Source organism: Schistocerca serialis, chromosome 6, assembly GCF_023864345.2.
Source record: "Schistocerca serialis cubense isolate TAMUIC-IGC-003099 chromosome 6, iqSchSeri2.2, whole genome shotgun sequence".
In the NCBI taxonomy this organism is placed as follows: Eukaryota; Metazoa; Arthropoda; class Insecta; order Orthoptera; family Acrididae; genus Schistocerca; species Schistocerca serialis.
Window position 1 is genome coordinate 540,632,678 of NC_064643.1, and position 21,174 is coordinate 540,653,851.

Genomic DNA, 21,174 nt, shown 5'->3' on the forward strand with positions numbered 1-21,174 from the left:
GTGTCAGTAGCATTGGAGGATCTTGTATATATAGACACTGTATTACATGTCACCTGAAGACTGTGTACAATGCTGGTCATAGGGAGCTATATATATATATATATATATATATATATATATATATATATATATATATATATATATATATGTATATATATATATATATATGTGTGTGTGTGTGTGTGTGTGTGTGTGTGTGTGTGTGTGTGTGTGTGTGTGTGTGTACTACAATGTCACGTGACTGATATGGTGTGAAAACTATATCCAGAAAGTAACGCTTGGCGTTCTTTGTGCTGCAGACACGGACAACCAGCGCGTGATCATCCATGTGAAGGACGTGAACGACGAGCCGCCGTACTTCATCAACCGGCCGCTGCCGATGCAGGCCGTGGTGCAGCTGAACGCACCGCCCAACACGCCCGTCTTCACGCTGCAGGCCCGCGACCCGGACACCGACCACAACATCCACTACTTCATCGTGCGCGACCGCAGTGAGTACCCCGACCTTACCTTTTGGTTTGATAGCTTTGGAAATAGACACTCCCACGCCACTTTGTTCGCTAAAGTAATCTGCTGTCGCACGTGAAAGTCAGTCGTGTTACATCTAGTATTCGACGACGGTAACAAACGATAGTAAAATTGTGGAGTACTCCTAAAGCAGAGCTGCCCAATTTGTTGTTGTTGTGGTAGTGGTAGTAGTGGTCATGATCTTCTCTCCCAAGACTGGTTTGACGCAGGTTTCCACGCCAATATGTCCTGTACAGACTCTTCACTTTTACATAACTATTACACCCTACAGATAGTTGAACCTGCTTACTGCAGTCAAGTGTACCTGTCCCTCTACAATTTTTACACCCTTCCCTCTCCAATTATACATCGCACCATTATCAACGTTAAAACTGACGATATCAATCGCAAATAATTGACTTTATTTAATGGCACATTCAGAAGTACTAATTTTAATTTTATGACTATGCTGCATGCTGATGCTCGTATTATAATAGGAGAATCTGTAGAATAGGTTCAGATTCTAGTACACAAATTGAGACAAATTTCCCCACATACGGAATCTGAATGTCAACAGATAAAACAAAAGTGATGCCATTTCAAGGCCTGAACCCGTAAGAGCTAAAATCGTTGTTGATGGACAAATAATTGAAGAAGTAAGAGAGTTTAAATATTTACGGTAAGTTTTAAATTTTCGACGTCAGATGAGATAGAGCTAAAATTGGCCAGATTCACACATTTCTGTAGAGCTGTACAACGTACATTAGTAGATAACGTACAGAAAGAAACATTAATAAAACTCTACAAAGCAATAGCATTACCTTTGCTGTTGTATGGTATGGAATGTTGGACCCCAGCATCTGATCAATTACGACGAATCGAATCATCGAATATCAACTTCCTCCTCTTTGTAGCGAGACATCCGTTGTTGAACCGTAAAAGAAATACTGACATTAGACAATAACTATATGTTGAACCTATTAAAAATGCAATTGAAAAGTACCAACTGAACTGGAAAGACCATATCCAAAGCATGTTTTATGATAGAATACCTAAAGCGGCAATACAATATAACCCGACCGACAAGAGCAACGTTGGACCTCCCTTAAAGAGATGAGACGGAATACGTCAAACGGCCTGGTCCTTGAAGACGATGATGATGATTTTTAACAGCTTCACTATTATTCGTTGTCTTAATATCTGTCCTTTCAATTTATCCCTTCTTTCAGCCAAATTGTACCATAAATTTGTTTTCTCCCCTGTTCCATTCGGTACCTCCTCATTACTTACCTCACACCCCATCTAATGTTAAACATTCTTCTGTTGTAGCGCTTTTCAAAAGCTTCTATTCTCTTCTTGTCTACCTGCCGGGTTGGCCGAGCGGTTCTAGGCGCTACAGTCTATAACCGCGCGACCGCTACGGTCGCAGGTTCGAATCCAGCCTCGGGCATGTATCTGTGTGATGTCCTTAGGTTAGTTAGGTTTAATTAGTTCTAAGTTCTAGGGGACTGATGACCTCAGAAGTTAAGTCCCATAGTGCTCAGAGCCATTTGAACCATTTTTTCTTCTTGTCTGGGTAGCTTGTCACCCACGTTTTATATCAGTACAAGCCCGAATTCCACGCAAAGATCTTCAGAAAAGACTTTTTAACACAAATGTCTATATTCGATGTAAAAATTTCTCTTTTACATAAAAGATTTACTTGCTATTGCCAGTGTGCATTTTATATCACGTCTACTTCGACCATCGTCCTTTATTTCTCTGCCCTAATATACTGCTTTCGTTGTCTGTTTCCAGCTTACTTTCATTTAAAACACCCTACGATAGATACTTCGCAATTTTAGAAGAAAACTGTAGTACACACAGTGTAAAATATCCGTCCACTTACATTGAAAACGGTTATCTTCTGCAAGCTGCTATCACACTGGACGTGACAAAAGCGTCTGAAATCCTTAACTGAAGTTACGAATTCCAGATTATCGACAGTATTGTAATATTAGTTTTATAGCTAAGCTATGGCATACCAATTTAATTTACACTATTGCAGCTGCAGAACGTATAACCCCACTGAATGACATAATACTAAAAATTTGTAAAACAGTAACACATTTCCAGATGGAATCTTTCAATCTGCTGCATAGTGTCTTCTGATGTGTGCCCTCATGATAAATTAAACCTAGAAACATTTGATTGCTGCGAGCAGTGTTCTTACCAGTTGCGCTGTCGATGCACGAATATCGACCCGACTTCGCAAGTTACGGGTTGCACGAGAACTTTTATGTAATTTGGAACTTACGAGAGAGGTACTGCAGAACTGAAGTTATTAAGTCGTATTGTGATTCGTGCATGAAGAGCTCTGGATTCGCACCCGAATTCCCGTTGCAGCACATAACTATGACCTGTCAGAAAGATTCAAAAATGCATTATAGTATGTTCCTAATTCTCTTACTTATACCTTTAAAAATGAAGTGCCGGGAGGTTAAAATTAAACTGATGGTGTTTCTAGTGTTTCACTGCAGGCTGTATACACTGCAGGACACTGAAACATCGTAAGCATGTTCATTAATCTGTGCGCTCGCGGAGTATGCTGAAATTGATAATACTCCCACTTTCTGCCATCAGGTAAAAATATCATGTGGTTGCAGGGAAAGGAGAGGAACGATTAGACACATGATAATCGTGGGTCTGGCACGATTACTAGGATATGATCACAGGCTACAACATGTGTTCTACATGGTCTCCCGACTCAGCAACATACTGCATCCGTAACACAGTGTGGTCGACAGCTGGTCTGTGTAATCAGAGCTATATCTCATCGTATGCTATCCTTCATATCAGGGAGAGTCCGGATACATCCCTGATACACACGATCTTTCAAATATCGACACAACCACAAGTCAGGTCGGAGGATCTGGAAGGCCACACACCTTGAAATTGGCTAGACGTTGGGGCGTAGCGCCGTATATCGATCCTGCCTTGTAGGCGGTTAAGTGGGAGATGTGTCTCAGAGCTGGATGGTGACAGATGGTGACGCGAGATTCGACGCGCACGTTGTTTATGTATCAGCCGATAGAGGACAGTATCGGATAGGGGACTGTGTTTTAGTTTCGATTGTGCCCTCTAGAGTGCACTAAAGTAATGGAATGTTTTTCATAAACTGTTTTAGTATTTTCATAAAGAGTTATTATGTCTTTTTGTGTATGTAAAATGTTATGAATGTGTTTTAGCAGTATCAATGATGCGTGAGTGTGGTTTAAGATTAATATGAAGATAATTGTTTAACGAGTTATGTAGTGGGATTTAGTGTGGGAACATTTCGAAGAAGTATGGATGTGGACAAAGGGGATTTTTGTAGAATAGATTTGTAAAGTAAGTTTATGGTTCAAAAATGTTCATATGTGTGTGAAATCTTATGGGACTTGACTGCTAACGTCATCAGTCCCTAAGCTTACACACTACTTAACCTAAATTATCCTAAGGACAAACACACAAACCCACGCCCGAGGGAGGACTCGAACCTCCGCCGGGACCAGCCGCACAGTCCATGACTAATCCCGGGCGGCAAGTTTATGGTAAAGGAAAAGTTAATTCAGGTATACATAACAATAATAATAACTTTATGCATAAACAAAAGTTCAGCATACTAGATAATTACGTAGGTAAAAAGTGCAGTCGTTAGGTTTGGTTATTGATGAAAAGCGCGGACTGACACGGGAGAATGTTGTTTTGCTATTGGCTGTTGAGTAAACTGACGAATGGTAAAGCAATATTCTTTGCGCGCCTTTCTCTGTTGGTAGAGAAGACAGGGTATTCTAGAGAGGAGTCGGTGCCTAGCCATGAAACAGTTCGGACGTGTGTAGTAGTAATTCCGATGGAAATGATAAGTTGCCAGATCTAGCAGTGATTCATACATCAAAAGTGTTGTAAAGTGGCGGCATAATTATTCCGATGGGTGTGCAGAAATTTCGGAATTTTTAAGTGAATTTTGTGACGAAAAAAGACATAAATTCCGCGTGGCGTATTGAGCAGCTCGGAGGCTAAAAACTGTGACTGCATTAGGTACCGACAGACTTAATATTTGTCGAGCATTCTCAATCAAAAACAATCCGTATATTTTGTAGCTATTACGTTTTCGGGAAATGCAACACTATAAACTTGCTAACGTGAGTGAAAGGGATTGTGAGTGACTGTGTTAAGACTAGCATGAGCTTGGCAGTGATACTTGTTCACCTACGTTTCAGAATATATTAGTTAAGGACAAAATTTCCAACCTTTCATTTCGTGTGAAAACTTTCTCCTGAAACGCAGTTTAGTGACTTTAATTGCAGCCTGGTTCACGTCGAAGTACAGTAGGTTTCGCTCGGCTTCCCGACTCATACTGATGATCTGCTGAGACAGTGTTCACGGGTAGGTGCAGGTTTCGTCGTAAAGGGTCGGAAGGAACCGCGTCGCCGCAACGTGATGCGGTCGTTACCGAAGGTTACGAAAAGCAAATCTTTCACATGGCAAGCGAAATACAGTGTCGCCCCATCTTTCATGAAAATAGAGCTGTGGACACAGTTGCTTTCTTGCTAATCTGGAATCACGTGTTGCACAAAGAGGTCCTTATAACGTGCAGATGTCTCTGTATACGTAACAGGCCCACGAGGTGTCATCTCCTCTAGAAAAACAGAGTAAGAAAGAAGGAGCCTGTGAAACCATATCATACGGTCACATAAGCTGAGTGTAGTGGATGTTACTGAACAGCATGCGATGGACTGGAACCCCATATGCTACACTTCTGTGTATTCACGGCACAATGCAATTAAAATGTTCCTCGTCCTTCAGAAGAATATTCGATGGCCACATGTCATCCATTTCCAAGCGCGCAAAAAACTTAAGGGCAAAATTACAGAGTTGAAACTATCTTGAGGCTTCACTTGGTGCACATTCTGAATCTTGTAGGGATACCAGGGTAAAATACGCCACAAAATCATTGTTGGCAGTGGGAGAGACAATTCCCGTGACACAGCCCGAGTACTTGCTACAGAATTTGAGGCATGTGCTGCACGGTGGGCTATAGCTCCAGCAACTTCATTAACAACTGCCATTGGAAATGGCGGCCTTGCTCTCCCTGTTGCACCACCTAACTCTTCAAATTTCTTCATCATACTCCTTAGCCCATTTATTGACATGGGATCTCTTCGCAGCCGTTTCTGTCAGCGATATTCTCACAAGGCATAGCTGCTTTTGCTGCCGTTCTGATAAAACAACCTTACCAGCAGTGCACCGTCTTTCTTCTGGATAGCTATTACGTTTCGTACGGAAAACTTCAACGTTGATATGAAACTTCCTGGCAGATTAAAACTGCACACTCCGCTGGAGAGTGAAAATCTCATTCTGGTTACTTCAATGTTCTTAATCGTTTATATCAACAGTCATTTCACAAAATAAATAAACATGCGTCGCAAAGTGACAAGCAGCATACTGACGTCAAAACAAGAAAAATTTCACATTCTGACTGCTTACAGCGCCATATTTTCACCTTGTGGCAGACGGTAGAACTATTATTTTTTCAGCATGTTCCGTGAGTACAATGATTTATGAACATACCTATGGTGTTTCAGTGTCCTGCAAAAGTATATAGCCTGCACTACAGCTCTCGGAACACCGTCAGCTTGATTATAATCCCGCAGTATGTACGAGGGCAGTTCAATAAGTAATGCAACACATTTTTTTCTTGGCCAATTTTGGTTGAAAAAACCGGAAATTTCTTGTGGAATATTTTCAAACATTCACGCTTCGTGTCGTATAGTTTCATTGACTTCCGACAGGTGGCAGCGCTGTACGGAGCTGTTAAAATGGCGTCTGTAACGGATGTGCGTTGCAAACAACGGGCAGTGATCGAGTTTCTTTTGGCGGAAAACCAGGGCATCTCAGATATTCATAGGCGCTTGCAGAATGTCTACGGTGATCTGGCAGTGGACAAAAGTACGGTGAGTCGTTGGGCAAAGCGTGTGTCATCATCGCCGCAAGGTCAAGCAAGACTGTCTGATCTCCCGCGTGCGGGCCGGCCGTGCACAGCTGTGACTCTTGCAATGGCGAAGCGTGCGAACACACTCGTTCGAGATGATCGACGGATCACCATCAAACAACTCAGTGCTCAACTTGACATCTCTGTTGGTAGTGCTGTCACAATTGTTCACCAGTTGGGATATTCAAAGGTTTGTTCCCGCTGGGTCCCTCGTTGTCTAACCGAACACCATAAAGAGCAAAGGAGAACCATCTGTGCGGAATTGCTTGCTCGTCATGTGGCTGAGGGTGGCAATTTCTTGTCAAAGATTGTTACAGGCGATGAAACATGGGTTCATCACTTCGAACCTGAAACAAAACGGTAATCAATGGAGTGGCGCCACACCCACTCCCCTACCAAGAAAAAGTTTAAAGCCATACCCTCAGCCGGTAAAGTCATGGTTACAGTCTTCTGGGACGCTGAAGGGGTTATTCTGTTCGATGTCCTTCCCCATGGTCAAATGATAAACCTTGAAGTGTATTGTGCTATTCTTCAGAAATTGAAGAAACGACTTCAGCGTGTTCATAGGCACAAAAATCTGAACGAACTTCTCCTTCTTCATGACAACGCAAGACCTCACACAAGTCTTCGCACCCGAGAGGAGCTCACAAAACTTCAGTGGACTGTTCTTCCTCATGCACCCTACAGCCCCGATCTCGCACCGTCGGATTTCCATATGTTTGGCCCAATGAAGGACGCAATCCATGGGAGGCACTACGCGGATGATGAAGTTATTGATGCAGTACGACGTTGGCTCCGACATCGACCAGTGGAATGGTACCGTGCAGGCATACAGGCCCTCATTTCAAGGTGGCGTAAGGCCGTAGCATTGAATGGAGATTACGTTGAAAAATAGTGTTGTGTAGCTAAAAGATTGGGGAATAACCTGGTGTATTTCAATGCTGAATAAAACAACCCCTGTTTCAGAAAAAAAATGTGTTGCATTACTTATTGAACTACCCTCGTACAAAAAATATATTTTTCGCGTTTCCCTTCTACGTTAAGTGGAAGGGAATCGGCCATGTTCCGTTCAAAGGGAGGAATTTGACATTTGGCTTAATCGATTTATGGAAACCAGTGTCTTAACACGTAGCACGAGGCAACCCAGGAGTTCGCCCATGACTAGCCTTGGGCGTTATGGGGCAATCACAAAACGCTACACGAAACTGAAGTGCATTTGTTTTAGATTTGAACCTTCAAAAAATATTGCTCTCTGATTTCACAGTTGCAATCGGTCAGGGCATATAAATACCTGGGTGTGACACTCTGTAGGGATACGAAATGAAATTGTCACATAGGTTCACTTTTAGGTAAAGCAGCTGGCAGACATTGGTTTATAGGTAGTCTAATAGGGAAATGTGATCAGTCTACAAAAGAAATTGTTTACAATCACTCTTGCAATCTATCTTAGAATATTGCTCAAGAGTATGGGGACCCGTACCAAATAGGTCTAACAAAAAAAATGGCTCTGAGCACTATGGGACTCAACTGCTGTGGTCATAAGTCCCCTAGAACTTAGAACTACTTAAACCTAACTAACCTAAGGACATCACACACATCCATGCCCGAGGCAGGATTCGAACCTGCGACCGTAGCGGTAGTGCGGTTCCAGACTGTAGCGCCTTTAACCGCTCGGCCACTCCGGCCGGCCATATAGGTCTAACAGAGGATACTTAACATATACAGAGAAGGGCAGCATGACTGGTCACAGGTTTGCTCAACCTGTGGAAGACTGAACCGGCAGGCAACTGAACTGTCGGGCAGTTGAAGATAGGCGCAAACTATCCCGAAGAAGCCTACTAAAAAAGTAGTGTGACTCTATGAACATACTACAGCTTCTTACGTGTCTCTCCCGGAGGCATCGTGAGGACAAGATTACATTAATCACAGCGCGCACGAGGCACCTAAAGAATCATTTTTCCCGCGCTCCATGAATGGGACCAGAAGAAACCCTAATAACAGGTACAATGGGAAGAGCATGTATGTAGACACTGATGGAGATACAAGCGGAAGAAATCTATCAGACCGTTCGAAGCTCATGTATAAATTAAAAAATCTGGTACTGTGTGGTTGTAAATGGCAGGAATTTGTAACTTAGTGAAGCATAGCCAATTAGAGCATCAATTATAATAATGTTGTTGCACTACTAGATTTTTCCCAAATATGTCGCCAATTTTGTTATAACTCAATGTTTCTACTTGTCCGTTGACATAAGCTGCTCTCGTGAATCCTTGGAGTTTTACCTACGACACAAGCGCAGTGTCTGGCGGTAAGCGTGAACCAATACTCCTGTGGCAGGCTATGACTAGAGGCCTGGGAAAGATGACTGAGAAAATCAGTGCCCCGTTTATCAGTCCAGCAGTAGCATCTTCTTCAAAAGCAGCCTGCAAAGGCAAACTGAAGCCTTATGAAATAGCGGCAGTGCATCGACTGACCAATTTAGATACTGTTGCTCAACATCAGTACTTCAACTGGCTACTGCTGTAGAGTGTGATGGAGAGATTGACCCTGAAACGTCGATTTCTCTGGTAATTCATTGTTGCATTTACTGGGGCACATGAACTTTTAGAATAATCGACATTGGACCTCTGAAATTCGTCAGTAATTACGTCAAGAGCTTCTGAATAGTGTGAAAACAGGACCCTGGAGAACAATAGTCCAACATGAATTATCGAACCGATCTTTTTTTCAGCAAACCGTGACTTGTAATAAGCATGTGAACGATGTGCTTTAGTCTTTTTTAGAGAACTATCAAGGATGGTTCCTAAAATCAAAAACATTTGCGGTGTATGCTCTTGCATTGTCGTGCATGAAATAACACTAGATCTTTACGTTAGTTGATTGTTCTCTGAAAAAAGATTGCACTATGTTGTTCACATATCTATAATAAGTTACGGTTTAGAGGGAAATGGTCGGTCTAATAATTCGTGTTGCATTAATTGCACAAGATACGCCTGTTTGCACGTCATGCAGAGAGGCTATTGATGTAAGTAACTATAGAGGATGTTCGTAGCTACAACGTCGATTGTTCTGTGTGTCAAATACCCGGTAAATGCAGCCATGCATTACTAGGAAAAAGACTATTTCGGGACCAACCTGTCTGTCATGCACCTACTGTAAAAGCCAGTTGCAGTACTGACGTCGAGCAACAATATCAGTTAAGGAGATCCACTGTCGTTTCAGTTTGAATTTTTGTGCGCCATTGTCAGCGTGTAGGTAGGGGTCGCAGAGCATGCGGCGATCGGGAACTGCCTCCCCTGGCTCCCACGCAACGGAGAAATCAGCGCTTGCTCATACGAGAAACATCATGTGCTTCTCCTCTACAACCTTCAACTATAGTTACACCTAAAAGTAAATTGTGAACATCTGTGTACCTTTATCTTCATACAAAATAAAGCTTCATAATATGCCTTTTTGTCTGCATTCTATACTACTTTTGCAGTTCAGAACAGGTGACCGGACAGAGAGAAATGTAGGACCACTCCGTAACTGTGGCCTTCCGATATGTTGTTCACAGATGAAGCACATACAAAAGTTAAATTAAAAAAAAAAAAAAAATCTGCTGACATCAAAGTAAATACACCCTATCTTAAATCAGTTACTGAATAGAATAGTATATATTTCTCGCACAAATATAAAAGTCATAATTTCTTCTTTGACAGGTATCTTTTTTATTTGATATTTGATCTATAATCCAGCATCACACTGGTTTACTTATTGTGCAACAAAAAGGAGAGAGTAAACTATATTAAGTAACTATCTCTTGAAAATTCCAGCTGAATGCAAAGTAGACAACAAAACACTGACTATCATAAAGCAAACCTTGACCAACACGACTTCCAAAGTAAAGTTCTGTGGGGAACTATCAGAGCCCTTTGAAATTTGCACAGGTGTCCAACAAGGCGATGGCCTCTCACCTCTCCTTTTCAATCTAAAGCTAGATAAGGTAATAAAAGGATTTGAAATATCACAACAGGGCATAGCCTTAGGAAACCTACCCATTAACTGCCTGGCTTTTGCAGACAATTTGGCGATTGTTACGAAAGGTATAAACGAAACGAAAGAAGCTATTGAAAAACTACACGAAATCGCTTCCAAAACTGGACTACAGATTTCTTATGAAAAGAAACTCTCATCCCTGAACACAAAGTGCGGCACGATTTACAAAACGGCAATCTTCAAATACCTCGGTGAAACACTACAAATGAACGGACATAACAGAGACTCAAACGAAGAAAGAAAAACTAAACTGTACAAGGCATACAAAGTACTGTGGAATCATTACAACAAGAAGTCTATCTGACAAAAAGACAAATTACGCCACTCTGACACGGTGGTGCTGCCCGAAGCACTTTATGCAGCAGAGACCGCAATAATCCTAGGGCATACTCGAATCAGACAACTAGAAAAAGTAGAACAGAAAATACTTAGGAAAATATTTGGTGCAACTAACAGCAATGGAATATGGATCAAGAAACCTACAGAGGAACTATACAAACATGCGGAGACAATCACAGAATCTTTTTGCGGTGATGCTCTCTCTCTCTCCCTCTCTCAATAAATTCCCAAAGTTTCAATGTTGAAATCGCATCCGAAAATTAATCAAAAGAGTAACGCGGTCTCCCTGGTACACCCACACTTTGAAGCAGCACTTCAATATCAGCTCAGTGAACAACGATTCTGTGTATTACTTTCAACCAGACGTGTGCAGGATACATCTAGAAGGCCGTGTTACATAGTCTTTGGTTTTATAGATCATCTTTGGCCGATCCTGCACTTCTCAAAAAGTGTGTTCATGGCAAATCGCAAAATCCAAATGAGTCTCTAAATTCACTCATATGGAAACAATGCCCTAAAAACACATTTGCATCTGCTACAATTGTCATAATTGAAACTTATGATGCAGTTATTGTATTTAATGGTAGGAACGTCGGGAGGATGAAGGCATTAGAAAGAATAGGCTTCAAGATAGGAAATTTTACTCAAGACATCCTGGGAAAAATACCTTTACAGCGCGTCTCTGCAGCTGAAAAGTCAGTTGAAGACCTGGTAAGGGAAAGAAGACAGACAACAAGAAGCCAGAAGAGAAGCCTTGAAGGGAAAGATGACCCAGAGTGCAAATGTGGTGCCTTCTGAAGAACAGACTGAAGGAAAAACGTTAGGTTGAACTTAAAATTGCGTTTCCTGAAAAGTTCGTTTTTTAAAGTTTATGTACCTTTTCCTCAGACTCTATGAATGCTAGAATTATGAAATTTTGTACAGATATTTCTGTAAACCTAATAAACGTTGTCTCAAGAGCAAATTTTGGAACTGTGATTGAAAGCTGAGATGTGGGGCAAAGTGCTTGGAATTTTGCATGAATTTAAAATTGTACTTGTGGAATTATAATTTAAAAATTATGAATATTCTCCTATTTGACCTATTCCAAACACCTCATGAGACAAGCTTACGACGTATAAAGAGATGGAATTGAGAAATTCCGGCCGGAGTGGCCGAGCGATTCTAGGCGCTACAGTCTGGAACCGCGCGACCGCTACGGTCGCAGGTTCGAATCCTGACTCGGGCATGGATGTGTGTGATGTCCTTAGGTTAGTTAGGTTTAAGTAGTTCTAAGTTCTAGGGGACTGATGACCTCAGAAGTTAAGTCCCATAGTGCTCAGAGCCATTTGAACCATTTTTGAACAGAGAAATCTCTTGAATACTTTCTGAGAAAAAGGAACATACATTATTTTTTGAAAATAAAACTTCAAATTCCTTTATATGTAAATGTATTACCTTCACGTAAAGCGTGATAAAAATTTCATTGCCATATCACCAAAACTGTGGATTTGGTGCATTTTTGAAATAGTGTGTGTTTTGTATCAATGTCCCCTCTTAAGCACAGCACGATGCACGATTCAAAGGGTTTTTCAGCTGTCCGGTGGGTAGGTTTTATTTGCGGCTTGCCGTCAGCGGCCAGGCCCATACAACAGTGCCCTGGGGTCTCTTACTGGTCAGAGAAGGATTCGTTGATAGTGGACATCGCAGGGTACCGAGCTCGCAGTTGGATGGGAGAGATACAGCATCCATCCACTCCCCCCTTTAATTGCCGCGTACGGATAGAAGGGTCCCTGTCAGTATCGTGATTGCCGTACTAGTAGGCGGGAAGTGTAGGTGGGCAAGTCAACTAAATGTTCGCCCTCCGTTGCGATGTCTGGTGTCGTTGTGTCCTCTGCTTGCAGCAGGGTCATGGTGCTGAAGCTTGAGTCAGCTGCAGCTGGGGTCCTGGTCCCGATATCTGTGCTAGTAGTTAGTGGTGCTGGAGATAGACGGCACTGAACCTCAGACGCTGCTGAAGTTAGACTGAATAGGATGTAGGAGCGGCAGTGGTTGTCTTGAGGTAGAAGCCACTAAGAGTGAGGGCTGCTGGTTGGCGTGTCTGACGAGCATGGTGCCATTAGAGTCCACAGGAACCTTTGTCGTCTCCGGTCGACTCTGATGACTCAGATGTCCATCGCAGGACCCTTCCGGAGGCTGGCATAGCCATGTTGTTAGCCTCAGGATGTCCCACAAAGTTTGGTGACAGCGACCTTGCAGCTGTTCCGCTGGAGTGCGTCCCTGTGCCTATGTGGTCGTGTAGCAGGCGAGGAAGTGGGTCAGGAACTCAGAGTTGGGTTAAGCTGACAGAATCTTCTGCATCTGCACTTTAAATATTATATCGTGGGGTTTATGTGGAGTGGGGTACATACTGTAGATTGCTCAGACGTGGAATTCATTTTAACAATTATTTTATTTCTTCATGGCAGCAAACGGAGGATGGAATTTTCCAATTTTGCTATCATTTCAATATCTAAGGCACAGTTTTCTATTGCAAAACCACAAAATCACTTGAGAATGGCCCAGAAAGCTGAAACTAGTGGTGAGCAACTAAACTTAATGCAGCAAAAGGGGAAAATGCCACCTTCTTTTAATTATTCTGTTAAGCATTTAAACTTCAAATGACTGCTTAGTACACTACTTACGATCAAAATGAATCTCAGAGACGTTACACATCGGGCATAAAAATTACGCCCCACGCCTGTAAATCAAGTCGCTTACATGCAGAGGCAGTGATACTGCGAGAAACGTAAAACTCAGGCAATCCCTTACATTAAGCGATAACGGAAATAGACCAGCTGTCCTATGGGAAAATTTGCGTGGTCTTGGTACAGGCAAAGTGAAAACTGCAGATGATCCGACTGTTTCAGCCGAAGAACTGAACTGCTACTTCACATTACCTACAACCACAATTGAACCACAAGTGAAGCAGAGGCTCACTGATTACATCATGGGGGTAAATGACTGTAACCACGAAAAATTCTATCTAAAGCTTGTTACTTGCAACACCGTTAAAAAAGCCATCATGTGTATCAGATCAGCATCTGCTGGACATGATGACATCACAGTCCAAATGATGAAGCTATTACCCACTATAACAGACATCGTCAATTATTCCTTAACCTCAAGTGTTTTTCCTGAGGTCATTAAATAGGGACTAGTTGAGCCACTATCTAAAAAGAACGTTGCCACAGCTCCCTCTGATTTCCGACCTATTTGCGTTCTTCCTGCACTGTCCAAGGCCTTAGAATATATAGTCCACATCCAGCTAACATACTACCTAACCACAAACAATCTACTAGACGAATACCAATTAGGTATTTGTAAACATCGCAGCACAGCGTATAACTTAATAAGCGTAATAGATGACCTGAAGCTTGCCATGGATGCACAAGAGCCACTTATCAAGTGCTTCTTAGACTTCAGCAAAGCCATTTGAAATTGTGGGCTTCAACATTTTACTTGCCAGACTTTGCAGACTAAAGTCACAATGATGATAGTTAGTATCACGCGTGCCCCACGGTTTCGTATTAGGTCCTATACTAATTTCGTCGCATGTAAATAGTGTCATTAGTTTTGTCCTATTGCAAGTACCACATGTACGCTGACGACCTCCAGTCGTATCTAATGGTAAAACCAATAAACCTGAAGACAGCTGTCGACAATTTTAATACCGTCCCGTGTGCACTATCAAAATGGGTGCAGCGAAGGGTTAAAAGCTTAACCCATCCAAAACTCAAACGGTACTAGTTGGTCATTCCAGTCATATTAGCCCGAAATATCGGGAATCACTACCACATTTAACCTTATATGGGACAAACATCAAATTCTCTCCTTCAGAAAAGAATAACAGACGAAAATCTAAATTTGGTTGAGCACGTAACTGCAGTGTGTGCATTTTATATATTACTTAACGGCTGTTGACAGCAATCAGTGTGCTCCCTGCCGCCGTTGGATAAGCAGCTGCAGCAGCAAGTCGTATACTCTTAGCTCACTCATTTGTTACATAGCTTAATTCTTAATTTCTTTGCGTGTTTTTGGTACTTGCATTGTTTAATTCATAAATTTCGGGCGTATCATAGTATTTGAGAGTTGTAGCATCGCGTTTTACTACCTGAATAGTGTAAATTCGCGTAGTCTCCTTCCGCCGCCGAGCAGTGTGTCAGCAGTGCGCAAGTAGCAGCATTACTGCATTTACTAGGCAATCTTGTATTTTAATAACCGTTTAAATTTTGTCGATTTGTTTGCGCTCTCTGTAGATTAGTTCAGACGTTCTTTGCAAAACAGTTTTTAGCATGGATAGGGACTGCAACTGCTGTGTTCGGATGCAGGCTGAGTTGGCATCCCTTCGCTCCCAGCTTCAGGCAGTGTTGGCTTCGGTCACACAGCTTGAGGCTGTTGCCAATGGGCATCACTGTGGGGGTCCGGATGGGGGTTTGTCGGGGACGGCCAGCTCGTCCCACGCATCCCCCGATCGGACTACGACTGTGGTTGCCCGGGATACTGCCCGCATTGAGGCTGATCCCTCACCTGTGGTAGAGTGGGAGGACGTCTCAAGGTGTGGCAGGGGGCGAAAGACATTCCGGAGGGCTGTACGGAAGGCCTCTCCAGTTTGTCTGATGAACCGGTTTCAGGCTCTGTCTCAGGCTGATACTGATCTTCGGCCTGACCCGGCTGCTTGTCCTGTTCCAGAGGTTGCCCCTCAGTCTGCAAGATCCGGGCGGTCGCAGAGGGTGGGCTTACTGGTAGTTGGGAGCTCCAACGTCAGGCGCGTAATGGGGCCCCTTAGGGAAATGGCAGCAAGAGAGGGGAAGAAAACCAATGTGCACTCCGTGTGCATACCGGGGGGAGTCATTCCAGATGTGGAAAGGGTCCTTCCGGATGCCATGAAGGGTACAGGGTGCACCCATCTGCAGGTGGTCGCTCATGTCGGCACCAATGATGTGTGTCGCTATGGATCGGAGGAAATCCTCTCTGGCTTCCGGCGGCTATCTGATTTAGTGAAGACTGCCAGTCTCGCTAGCGGGATGAAAGCATAGCTCACCATCTGTAGCATAGTCGACAGGACTGACTGCGGACCTTTGGTACAGAGCCGAGTGGAGGGTCTGAATCAGAGGCTGAGACTGTTCTGCGACCGTGTGGGCTGCAGATTCCTCGACTTGCGCCATAGGGCGGTGGGGTTTCGGGTTCCGCTGGATAGGTCAGGAGTCCACTACACGCAACAAGCGGCTACACGGGTAGCAGGGGTTGTGTGGCGTGGGCTGGGCGGTTTTTTAGGTTAGATGGCCTTGGGCAAGTACAGAAAGGGCAACAGCCTCAACGGGTGTGGGGCAAAGTCAGGACATGCGGGGACCAAGCAGCAATCGGTATTGTAATTGTCAACTGTCGAAGCTGCGTTGGTAAAGTACCAGAACTTCAAGCGCTGATAGAAAGCACCGAAGCTGAAATCGTTATAGGTACAGAAAGCTGGCTTAAGCCAGAGAGAAATTCTGCCGAAATTTTTACAAAGGTACAGACGGTGTTTAGAAAGGATAGATTGCATGCAACCGGTGGTGGAGTGTTCGTCGCTGTTAGTAGTAGTTTATCCTGTAGTGAAGTAGAAGTGGATAGTTCCTGTGAATTATTATGGGTGGAGGTTACACTCAACAACCGAGCTAGGTTAATAATTGGCTCCTTTTACCGACCTCCCGACTCAGCAGCATTAGTGGCAGAACAACTGAGAGAAAATTTGGACTACATTTCACATAAATTTTCTCAGCATGTTATAGTCTTAGGTGGAGATTTCAATTTACCAGATATAGACTGGGACACTCAGATTTTTAGGACGGGTGGTAGGCACAGAGCATCGAGTGATATTATACTGAGTGCACTATCCGAAAATTACCTCGAGCAATTAAACAGAGAACCGACTCGTGGAGGTAACATCTTGGACCTACTGATAACAAACAGACCCGAACTTTTCGACTCTTTAAGTGCAGAACAGGGAATCAGTGATCATAAGGCCGTTGCAGCATCCCTGAATATGGAAGTAAATAGGAATATAAAAAAAGGGAGGAAGGTTTATCTGTTTAGCAAGAGTAACAGAAGGCAGATTTCAGACTACCTAACAGATCAAAACGAAAATTTCTGTTCCGACACTGACAATGTTGAGTGTTTATGGAAAACGTTCAAGGCAATCGTAAAATGTGTTTTAGACAGGTACGTGCCGAGTAAAACTGTGAGGGACGGGAAAAACCCACCGTGGTACAACAACAAAGTTAGGAAACTACTGCGAAAGCAAAGAGAGCTTCACTCCAAGTTTAAACGCAGCCAAAACCTCTCAGACAAACAGAAGCTAAACGATGTCAAAGTTAGCGTAAGGAGGGCTATGCGTGAAGCGTTCAGTGAATTCGAAAGTAAAATTCTATGTACCAACTTGACAGAAAATCCTAGGAAGTTCTGGTCTTACGTTAAATCAGTAAGTGGCTCGAAACAGCATATCCAGACACTCCGGGATGATGATGGCATTGAAACAGAGGATGACACGCGTAAAGCTGAAATACTAAACATCTTTTTCCAAAGCTATTTCACAGAGGAAGACCGCACTGCAGTTCCTTCTCTAAATCCTCGCACAAACGAAAAAATGGCTGACATCGAAATAAGTGTCCAAGGAATAGAAAAGCAACTGGAATCACTCAACAGAGGAAAGTCCACTGGACTTGACGGGATACCAATTCGATTCTACACAGAGTACGCGAAAGAACTTGCCCCCCTTCTAACAGCCGTGTACCGCAAGTCTCTAGAGGAACGGAAGGTTCCAAATGATTGGAAAAGAGCACAGCTAGTCCCAGTCTTCAAGAATGGTCGTCGAGCAGATGCGCAAAACTATAGACCTATATCTCTGACGTCGATCTGTTGTAGAATTTTAGAACATGTTTTTTGCTCGAGTATCATGTCGTTTTTGGAAACCCAGAATCTACTATGTAGGAATCAACATGGATTCCGGAAACAGCGATAGTTTGAGACCCAACTCGCTTTATTTGTTCATGAGACCCAGAAAATATTAGATACAGGCTCCCAGGTAGATACTATTTTTCTTGACTTCCGGAAGGCGTTCGATACAGTTTCGCACTGTCGCCTGATAAACAAAGTAAGAGCCTACGGAATATCAGACCAGCTGTGTGGCTGGATTGAAGAGTTTTTAGCAAACAGAACACAGCATGTTGTTATCAATGGAGAGACGTCTACAGACGTTAAAGTAACCTCTGGCGTGCCACAGGTGAGTGTTATGGGACCATTGCTTTTCACAATATATATATAAATGACCTAGTAGATAGTGTCGGAAGTTCCATGCGGCTTTTCGCGGATGATGCTGTAGTATACAGAGAAGTTGCAGCATTAGAAAATTGTAGCGAAATGCAGGAAGATCTGCAGCGGATAGGCACTTGGTGCAGGGAGTGGCAACTGACCCTTAACATAGACAAATGTAATGTATTGCGAATACATAGAAAGAAGGATCCTTTATTGTATGATTATATGATAGCGGAACAAACACTGGTAGCAGTTACTTCTGTAAAATATCTGGGAGAATGCGTGCGGAGCGATTTGAAGTGGAATGATCATATAAGATTAATTGTTGGTAAGGCGGGTACCAGGTTGAGGTTCATTGGGAGAGTGCTTGGAAAATGTGGTCCATCAACAAAGGAGGTGGCTTACAAAACACTCGTTCGACCTATACTTGAGTATTGCTCATCAGTGTGGGATCCGTACCAGATCGGTTTGACGGAGGAGATAGAGAAGATCCAAAGAAGAGCGGCGCGTTTCGTCACAGGGTTATTTGGTAACCGTGATAGCGTTACGGAGATGTTTAATAAACTCAAGTGGCAGACTCTGCAAGAGAGGCGCTCTGCATCGCGGTGTAGATTGCTCGCCAGGTTTCGAGAGGGTGCGTTTCTGGATGAGGTATCGAATATATTGCTTCCCCCTACTTATACCTCCCGAGGAGATCACGAATGTAAACTTAGAGAGATTAGAGCGCGCACGGAGGATTTCCGGAATCGTTCTTCCCGCGAACCATACGCGACTGGAACAGGAAAGGGAGGTAATGACAGTGGCACGTAAAGTGCCCTCCGCCACACACCGTTGGGTGGCTTGCGGAGTATAAATGTAGATGTAGATGAAAATGATTATCATTGTCCGTTTACACACTCGTTACCCTTGTACATCCTTCTTTCCAACCAAATCTTCTTTTCCTAAGATTCCTAGCTGTTGCAGTCTCCTCAAATTTCCGTTTCCTAGAACTCCTTATATTAGAAAATATCTACCTTGTACACTTATAAATTCTTTTTATATCTGGCACTACCATTATTATTATTATTATTATTATTATTGTCACTGTTATTGTCATTATTATTATTATTACTATTATCACTATTAGTGGCAGCAGTTACAGTAATACAAGTACTGTTAGGATTAACTTAATTTGTTCATAGTCAGTATTCTTTACTCACATTGCCACTACAGACACTCAAATCAATTAACAGGCAAGTCATCGAAGTAAGTACTTGAGCTACGAATTCACGGCACCCAGACACATATGGCCCCTATATGCCACAATATATGATTTTTGAGAGGTTCACATGTGATCTGAGGACAACGTAATGAATTGCCGGAGCTGGTAGCGATAATACAATAAAGTAGCATCTCAATTTCACGGCTGTTCGGCGAATTTCATTGTTAAATATTTGACCAGCCGTTGTCCCATGTCCGCAATGGATTAACAGAGACCGACTTTTCCGTACAGAGCCGCTACTATGCTTGTACAGTGCAGAAGTATGCTGTGTTTGCTGTAGTATTTAAATTTTATGATGTCTGCTAAAGAGAGGGAGAACCAGCCTGAGCATAGATTCCCTCATTTATAATAGGAATTAGTGAACGAGCATCACAAGAAATTTTACTATCTGGTCGTTGATAGTGCGAGAGAGAACTTTTGCAACTTCTCTGTGAAAGGGTTCAACTATGGTTGTAGTGTGTTTATACTGCAGCGGTTTTGTTGGCACAACGCGGTACCGCTTTTGCAAACTTTTGCCGCAAGCCCTTGTTTACAGCACTGCACACAGCGCGTTTCACTATACAGGCTCTGAATGCATGTATGTTTAGCGGAACAAACAGGGCACTATGGAAACCGCTCCCTACTGTGTTATATTGAGGTTTGGTGGAAGACGGACGAAGAGACGAATATGAACCAAATGAATCAAATACTCTGCTGATATGTTGCTTGAGTTATGTCCCTAAATGGACTTGAGGGTCTGAATTCCGAGTCGGATGACGAACTTGAGTTGTGATCACGCTTGCTGCGGCGCGAATGGGAAGGTCGTATTATGGAATCTACGTCACTTTCATCAACATTTTGCTGTGCTGCATTCGATATTTTAAGTGGTTTTACAGAAGATGGTGTGCTTTAACCAAGATAGTGCTGTGCTGCATCTGATATTTCAAAAGTTTTTCTATTGTTAACAGTTCTTTGAGAGTAATTATTACATGGCGCACTAACGATTCAGCATAGGATTGTTTACAGTTTTGATTTTCACACGAAAATCTACCCTTATTTGTCAGCATTTCGAGGTCAGCTGCCCCTGCGTTCTACAACTGACGCGACTTCTTGCGAAAATAAAAAAAAAAATACGAGCTTGTTAGCTACAACATCTGTTTCTTGTTTGTAAACCATGGATTTCATACAAATATAACCACTATAGAAGTCGTAAATTTTGTAGAAGACAAAGCATTTTGTGTTTAGTATGTGGCACAAAAGCACACTTTTGCAGCGTCGGTTATGCAACTCGCTTGGAAATGGAGCTGCAGATATCTGTAGTATAATGATCTCTGTGCCACGTAAGATGAAATGGCACAAATAGTGGTAGTGGATGCTGTCCACGTTTGTAGTATACACTGTTGCTGCTGCCGTTGTTGCAGCATTTGCATTTGTAGTTCCTCTTGCCCCCCGGTACTGCATTTGAAGTTGCATCTTTAGCTGTTGCAGTTCCATGAATTCTAGATTCGTGATCACTTAACTTAGTCTTTTATCATCACACACGCTACGTTCAAGTCCTCGTAGCTCCTATTACACCTACTACGTTCAAATATACTCTTTAGTAAACAGAAAATAACGATATACTGTAATGACTGGATAGTTGTCAATTCCAGTGCACGCCAGGTCGTCGTAAATTGTTAATAACAGAAGACACACACATCAGTCGCGGTTTATTAGTTTGTGTCTCGTA

At 42.8% G+C, this 21,174-nt stretch overlaps 1 protein-coding gene across 1 annotated transcript in view; it reads left to right on the forward strand.

The window, feature by feature from the left end:
- Nucleotides 1-305: 305 nt before the first annotated feature.
- Nucleotides 306-21,174, forward strand: part of LOC126484489 (neural-cadherin-like) — a 351,697-nt gene continuing 330,828 nt past the window's right edge. Inside the window, exon 1 of the mRNA XM_050108024.1 lies at nucleotides 306-491. Coding sequence (XP_049963981.1) covers nucleotides 380-491 — 112 coding nt within the window. The 5' untranslated portion in view covers nucleotides 306-379. The remainder of the gene's footprint in view (nucleotides 492-21,174) is intronic.